This window comes from Ascaphus truei, chromosome 1, assembly GCF_040206685.1.
Source record: "Ascaphus truei isolate aAscTru1 chromosome 1, aAscTru1.hap1, whole genome shotgun sequence".
NCBI lineage: Eukaryota > Metazoa > Chordata > Amphibia > Anura > Ascaphidae > Ascaphus > Ascaphus truei.
Window position 1 is genome coordinate 133,412,177 of NC_134483.1, and position 8,367 is coordinate 133,420,543.

The 8,367-nt window shown below is 44.8% G+C and overlaps 1 protein-coding gene across 1 annotated transcript; it reads right to left on the bottom strand.

Moving 5' to 3' along the window:
• Positions 1–956: 956 nt before the first annotated feature.
• On the bottom strand, positions 957–5,729 carry LOC142492395 (perilipin-2-like). The gene is made up of 8 exons (XM_075595042.1): positions 5,580–5,729; positions 5,185–5,225; positions 4,758–4,953; positions 3,893–3,975; positions 3,287–3,527; positions 2,364–2,539; positions 1,947–2,081; positions 957–1,473 (listed from the first exon to the last, which is right to left on the bottom strand). Exons 2-8 carry the CDS (start codon positions 5,209–5,211, stop codon positions 1,096–1,098), a joined length of 1,236 nt encoding a protein of 411 aa, XP_075451157.1. The 5' UTR covers positions 5,212–5,225; positions 5,580–5,729; the 3' UTR covers positions 957–1,095.
• Positions 5,730–8,367: the final 2,638 nt, after the last annotated feature.

Here is an 8,367-nt window from a genome sequence, read left to right on the forward strand (position 1 = left end):
GGGTGTTAATTATTAATGTAGAATATGCAGCAGCTCTGATTTTCATTTAGCAGTGCAATAACTGCAGCCCTACATGGATTGCCCTTAACATCTGTCCTACCAAGTAATAGGGTAGGCAATTTTTGGTGATCTGTAAAGGGGGTTCTTCGCCTATTAAGTTTAGGCTTTGCATTACACTATTCATAGTGAGGTTTACCACATCAGTTAGGGGGTATCCTACTCACCGTGTCCTTGGGTTTTAAACGTGTGTAGCTTTCTTTCCCATGTGTTACAAATAAAGTATTTTCTTTTAATGTATTAGTAGGGGGTTGAGTGCTCGTAAGAGGGATTCGGTTTCTTTTGTATATTAATCTTTATATTAGTACCAGCAATAAAAAATAAAAAAAAGCCAGGCTTTTATAGACACCTTTTGTCTAACCACATGAAAAACAAGTTAGTTAATGCTGAAATATTTATTGAAAATACAAAAACCTGGATAATTGCACATACATAGTGATCCACACCGTCACGGAAACTTAGGTCAGACTAAAGCAAAGGGCTTGGTCTGTAAGTTTCTTCACGAGAGAACATGGATTATAAAAAAAAAAAACAAAAAAAAAAAAAAAAAAAAACACACAACCAACACCACAACGATTTGGGAAACCAGGGTAGCCATGAAAATACTGCTACCAACATCTACTCTTTAGTGACACTATATTATAATAAAATGGTGGAGGACAGTACGGCTATAAGATTCCTGCAATCTGACTTTGATAAGATGATCAAGCAGATTCAGTGTCCATGTAAATGCTGCAGAAAAAAAAAAAAAAAAAAAAAAAAAAGACAGAGTTTAGGTTACTCAGTAAAGGCTATCAATACAAAGCCGTGGAAACCAGGATTTAAAAAAGTTCTATTTTACATGGAAATCAGCATGCGCCTTTTAGGAGTTTCAGGCACACATTACAGTTCATATGAAAGGGGCCTTTAGGGTTACAATGATGCACTGGTTTCTTTTATTTTTTTTTAAGGAGGGTTGCAAACAGTGACTCAAGAGTTTAGTGTTTAAGTTAGGGATTTGTAAAAGGAATATACGCAAATTAGGGTGTAGGGCTCAATTCAGTCTTCCTGGCTGGTTGTCTCAGCTCCTTCACATTTGTGCTCACCATGCGGAGACCCAGCCAACTGGGGGTAAAAAGGACCAACCAGCCAGTTTAGTGGTGTGTTGTTGACTAGATAATCCATTACATCATCCAGAGAAGCCTTCATTTTTTGGAGCTGCTCTCTGCTGGTGGTCAGGAGACTGTCAGACACTTCTCTGAAGGAGGAGGCAGAGTGGAAGTTTTGGTAAATATCTCCAGCCATGGCACCAATACTATGAGCTTTGTCTTGGATGTTCTGAGGCAAGCCTTGCATGCTGGATACCAGGGAGAGACATGTGGTCTGAAGCATCTGGGACATGTTCCGGGCAATTGCTAGTGTGCGAGATTCAATGTGCTGTGGGAGGGGGGGAAAAAAAATAAAAAAATAAATAAATAAAATAGAACTGTTAGTCCCCATGCACACCAAGATTCAACTGAAAGTTCTATTACATTACTTCTGTCAAGTTAAGCACAAAAGCTACAGCTATTGGCGAGGTTGAATAGCAGAGTGCATTTTTTTAGTGAGCAAAGACTGCAATAGTTGAATTTAGAAGCTTTCATAGGTTGAAAATGCTAGTGTTTGTTAATGTTACACAACCAATCCAGTGCTCAGTACTACAGTAACATTTCAGACAGTCTAGAGTTTATATTGGGCAATTTAGTGCATTCCTGGAGTTGAAGCTCAAAAAGGTAATTTGGCCAGCCAAACATTTCTATGAATGTACTGTATATTATATGTACCCCCAGTTACCCCCTCAACAGAATGAGGATTGTACATCAAGGCACCTGAACACCTTTCAAGTACAAATGCAGAAACATCATAATTACCTCAGCACTTTGAGTCTCATCAGTAGCAGACTGTCCTGTGATTCTCTTCCATTCCACCCATGAGATGTGGAGTTTCTCTTGAACATCGTGCATCATCCGGTTGGCGCTGTCCACGGTGTTCCATACATACTCGATCTAGAAACAGAAGCCCAACATGTGAGGCTTTGGACCACATGGTACAATTCAGTTATCTACAAAGGGGTAGGAGGGCAGTCTTGGTTGACAGAACAGTTACAGTTTTCTACTAGCTGGCATTTGTCGTTTGCCTGTGTGTAGCACTTCTCTTTTTTTTTTTAATGTGGCTGTCAAAATAAAAGGTAAAGCCACACAGACTTGCATTATAAAATCATGCCTGTTATACCTCAACCAATGGGTTTTATTGACTTGGAATGAGTCAAGTGACATGCTTGCACCTACCAGGTCTGTATGATGTAACAGAGAAATGGCTTCCTGGCTTTTGCATTTGACATCCATGACCCGAGTCAGCGTTTGCTGGTAGGCACGCTTACGAAGGTTTGAAGAAAGTGATCCCCATCGAATGAAGTAGTTGGGCTTATCTCTTACCACTTCAAACCCTGCAATGTTGGTGGCTTCTATGGATAACAAATAGATTAAAAATGTAAGGTTAAGTTTGCCATGTTTAATGTTTCCCATATAACCCTTTGGGTGCCCCAGGAGTAGTCACTATGTCATGGGGACTGGGGGACTGGTACACGAGAGGACCAATGATGTAGTGATTGTCATGCCTAACAGGTTTCTTTTCCAGCTTAGAGCGTGTCCTACATTTCCATGAAGAGCAGGATGCGATTTGTCCAGTGGGGAAATTGAGGACTACCATTTCCTGCAAAACAGAACCATGGTCACTGGGCTGCTATTGAAAGCGGTCACGTGATGGCACAATGATACCTTTAGCACACGAGTCAAGGGGGTGAATAGAAGATCTAGATACATTCTCTTCAGTATATATTTGTTAGTTAAAGTTTTCCCCATCCCAGAACTTGTTTACAAGTACACAAGGTGCAGTCCAAAGGAAGGCCAATTGCAACAGCTCTGTAGATGAGGTAGGGCAACAGGAATGATTAAACAGTTGTACATCTTGCTAATCCAACCAACGGCTAATAGGGATTGCCTTGTGTGCACACCCACTTCCGATGAGTGTGTAAATAAGCGACAAAACAAATATCCTACAGAAAGGCAGCAGAGGACATTTCGGTCTGCAACTTTGACCTTTGTCTTGACAATTAAATAATTTTCTAAATTTGAACCAGTTGTCTGGAATGCCGCTTCTTTCTGGAGGATATTGGTCATCACCAGACTTTGAGCAGGTTGAAAGTGCTTACCCAATTCTTCCTCCGTCAGCGGCAGGTATTGATCCAACAGCGTCTCAGACTTGGTCAGTGCAGTATCAACTCCGCTGCTCACCATCTGCACAACACTGCTTCCCAGGACGGTGTTAATGCTGCCATTCACAACGGCCTTTGTCATTTCCACACTTCCATGGACAGCACCTTTTGTTTTATCAACTACCCCTGTAATGCTGTGCATCACCATTTCTCTGGCACCAACCACTGCAGAGATAATCTATGCAAATAAAGAGAAGACTGCAAGTGACAGTTCACAGGAGTTATCCCTCACTTGTCATACAAATGGCCTTATTGCCAGTACAGAGGTATCAGAATAAACTGATCTATTGCATTAGACCCACTTGGACACTAATACTATAAAATAATTGGGGGGGGGGGGAGGGGGAGAGAAATTCAGTTCCATTTGGGGTACAGATCTATGAAGTTAATATTACATGAAGTGACTAAACCAATCCCCTGCAAGAAGCTTCAGCCACCAGAGGGATAGAAAGACAAACAGAACTAGACTGTACAGGAACATAATTTTGCTGCCAAGAATTGTCACATAAAAAAACCAAAACACGTTTTATTTTGCCGACTTACCACATCACTAGGTTGATACAGAATAGGCAGCTTCTCTTCAATTTTATCCAGGCCCATGCAAGCATAGTTATTGGCAATTGCAACTAAGAATGGGGAGATGGAAATAAATAAAAATCCCTAGTCCGATACTGATGGCACAACTGGATTAGTAGTACATCCCAACAGCAAGATTGCCAAATCCATGGTCATGAAACTAGGGGAAAGGCAGTATCTAACAGACAGTAAGGGAAATGTCAGACCAAGCCAGTTACTGGGAAGTGATAGATAGGACACACACGTTCCAAGAATGCAATTACGTAGTTGAAAAGCATTCTGCAATATAAATGGTCAACCAAGCATTGCAAGAGCTGACAATTGACCTCTGCCACAAAACTGTGTACCCCATTAAAGCTAGGAAAATGTTTAACGAGTTAAATACTTCTAGTCCACACTGCAAGTCTGAAAGATGCATTACATATTCCCAAAACTCAGGCCCAAAATGATTAGGCTCTGATCACACCAATAATCCATCTGGCTAAATTCCTTGCACCAATGAAACAATTGCAGATGGTGCCAAGGAAGCTGCAGCCCTGAAAAGTAGACTTTAAAACTGGGAACAGAGGATTTCACGTGGATCAAGACTGAAGACAGTTTTTGGATGCAAGATATGCCAAGTGGGACTGTACCTTCAACTTGCAGGAGCCCAAAGAATCATAGTAACCTTATTTTTGTTCAGAGAGGGAACACTGATCTATGTTGGATATACTACAGGTCATGGCAAGATCAGAGGCTCGCCATACAAAATAAACATGGCAGCGGTTATTTCACAACATTTCCAGGTTCTTGCCAATCATGACACCAGTGTCTCAAACAAGGTCAAACTTACTTTGAGGCTCTAGTTTCTGTATGATGGGCATAGCACTGGTGATGGCCACTGAAGTGATGGTCATCACACTCTTCTCTGCCACATCACATACAGATTTTAAGTAAGGATGGTTGTCTTTGGTGTTGACATAAGCAGAAGACACCATATTGTAGGTGGAGCTCACCAATGGCAGGTTAACCAACCTGGCCACCACATTCTAGGAACAGAAGGATGGAAACACAATTAAACAAAAGCTGCATGCAGTGGGAAGTTCAGTTTAAAATGTACTGATGCTCAGCACTAGTTGCAAATGCTCATTAGACAATGTGTCTCTGGTGTAGTTATACATTTTAAGCCAGAAGGGGGAAAAGCTACAGTATAACAAAGTACCTTTAAATTACAAGACAAGGAAAGGGAATACTTCAGCCAGTGTACATAATACACATACCTGCTGTTGCTCCACTGTTTCAGACATCGTGCCACTGGATCCTAAAGACAATAAACTAACATTACATCTCAACAGGACAGGTCATTACTACCGAGATATCGCTGAGAGCCACTATCAGTAACTGAGGACACTTGTGCTGAACCCCAGAACGTTCGTGTGTCCCCATCATGGTGTCATTGTAAATCTTATAAGTGAAGCGTTTACCAGTCCTGCGATTATCTTAAATAGTGTTTGATTTAGAGATGCAAAGATCTACATCACAGCCGCATATAAAACAGACAATAAGCAGGTAAGGAAATGGAAACACCAGACTAATGAGGCTGAATTAAGAAAAGGATATAGTGCCATGGAAATCGTAAGGATGATAAAGTGAGAACAGGAAAGTATCCACTCACCGGAGTACGCGCTGCAGACACAGATCAGCACAGACTAATAGATTCCTCCGCAAAAGCACAAGTTCCACTCTCCGAACACTGACTGCAGCACAGCGCTGAGCGCGGGTATTTATACCCCGCAGGCCACGCCCTCCTGCTCCCGCGAGACACTCTCCTGAGTCTGACAGATCTTCCCTGTTATCAGCTGGCTGGGGGAATAGCGAAGTGACGTCACCGGGCAGCTAGTTCTGCATGTGTCCCTGGTGCTGGGTAAAGGCTGCTAAGGGGCAGAGATCCTGGCGCTGTGTGTGTGAGACTTATTGCTGCAGCTTCATTACATTAACATACAGTGGGAAAAGGTTACTTAGGCTCCACTGAACTTTTGTGCTGTCTGTGTTGTCTTTATACTGGGGGAACGGAGATGCTTATAACAGATATTTTTGTAAAGAATAAAAGTGTAAATTTCTGAATAAAAAAGTGTCTTACTGGAGTTCAATATTAACTTTTCTAATTATGTGTGTGTGTGGGGGGGGGGGGGTGGAGGGGGGCAGGTCTCCCCTCAGGGCATTCCCCCCCCAGGCGTCTCCTTACCTCCACTGCAGCGGGGGAATGCGGGTGCCGTCGGAGTTGGCGTAGGACCCGCTGGATAGGCTGGAGAGAGGGTTGCTAGGCGTGCGAAGGCCGCTGGGGAGGCGATCGCATTGCCGGAGGCGAGCGCATTGCCGGAGGCTCCCGGCGGTCCGGTAAAGGGTGCCGCCATCTTGCGCGCAGTTGCACATGCGCAGGACCAACAGCAGTGCGGTGGCCAATAGGAGGATCGATCCGCAGGGGACTACAGCCCCCAGACTGCCCAGGGAAGATACCACAGGTTGCGCAACAGCTAATAGGGCTGCAGCTTCCCCTGCAGGGGGATATTGATACATTTCACATGCTGCAGCCACGCCAGTTGAAGCTGGGACACTAGAAGGGTAGGGTGTGTGTGTGCGGGGTGTCAGAGGCCCCTGCACTAGACTAGAGACCCCTTTAGGCCCCAGCTAGGCCCCCGACTCACCTCAGCTTGTGGTTGCTGCAGGGACAGGCCCATCAGTTAGGGACACTGCCCTTTAGTACCAGTGTGAGGGACACAGCCAGGACGCGTCTGCATCTTGGCCTACGGTGGTCTGGGACCAGACAATCTGCTACTAACAGAGACTCCCTTCAGTTTTGGACCCTCCAGCTGGATACAACCCAACGCGGAGGCGGACTCGTCGCTAGATCAGTGGATCCTGTCTTCTGCTGTGGCGTTACCGGGTGCGATCACCCGGCAGGTAACTCACCTCAACAAGTGCACCAAAGCTACACACATTAGTGGGGGGCAGCGCTGCCTCACACATTGGATTGCTCTTTGTGGACACCAGGGTGGTTGGGTGCCCAAGGGCCCCTCAGTACTTTGGGGACTGTGTATCAGGTGTGTACAGTGGAGAGTACGGCCGTGCGTGGCATAGTGGGTGAGACTGGTACTATTGTTGATCTATGCATGCAGTAAACTGTTACATTTACCGGTGTGTGTTTTATTGCATGGGGTCCTGTAATGGGGTTATCCCACACAGTAGGATCCCATACAGGTGGAGGCGCTACCAAGAGACCATTCAGGTACACCCCAGGCTCCCAGTAAAGGAGACTTAGGCCTCCTGTGAGCCGCAGGTACATCAGCATACACACACTTGCAGCCATATCTCCCAGGGGGTGGGGGAAAGTGCACTACAATTGGAGGCACTGCTGAGATTCTCAGCCCTGGGGTGCCGTACTCAGCAGACACATTTGTAAACTATTCAACATTACATTTACGGCATCGCAGCAACAGGTCCTTGACTGGGCCTTAGAGTTCCAAGAACCTCCCCGACACATGGTCGCAGTGGGAGGAGTCTCTCCCCACACGTCCATATTTACTGTCCTCGACCAAGTGAAAAGATCTCCCGGTATGAGCGATCTCCGGATCCTCAGTAGGAAGTATGACCTCACTTGGTGAGTGCCGTGTTACTGGTCACCGGTCAAAAGATCTGCCCAGACGATGCTCCCCACCGTAAAATCTACAAGATTTAAAATGACCACATGGTCATGTCTCGCTCCGGCTGCCAATAGAAAAGCTACAACGTCATGTCACTGATTACATTTTGTTATTTTAATTTGTGAAACCACTGCTATGTTTGTAGATTGCAGCCAGACTGGAAGTTTTTTATGTGTCAAAATCAGCATAATAATAAAGTACAAATATCTCAGGAACAGAGGAGTATTAGAGGCTGTCCGAAGGCATTGGTGTTGCCCACGGCCCTGATTGGTCGGTTCAGAATGCACACCGGGCTACTGATTGACTCAGCAGCGGAAAGGTCTCTGCTGATTGGTTGGTACATGGTTCTCCATGTTTCCAAATTGAGGCTGTGAAACTATAAAAGCCGATGCTGATCACAGCTCCACAGTTGTTCAAGTTGTTCACAGTTGGTCTCGGTGTCTAGACACCAACTGTGCCAGTAGGGGTAGCTGGCATCACACAATAAAGGTAAAGCCCAGCTAGCCACCCCTAAAACTGGGTATCCTGACTGTCTCAATAATGTCTAATTCAACCAAATGTATTTAATGTCTGGGGCAGGAATAAAAACACTTATGGAAGCAGTCTCAGTAACTTACTTAGTTGAACTGTTCCATAGAAAGGATAGGATGAGGACACAGGTTGGGGCAGCTGATCAGATCTGGGAGTATAGCCATTGTACTGCCCAGACTCTGAAGTACCTACTCAGCGGGAGGTAGAGGACTGGCTAACAGAGTCAGTTGC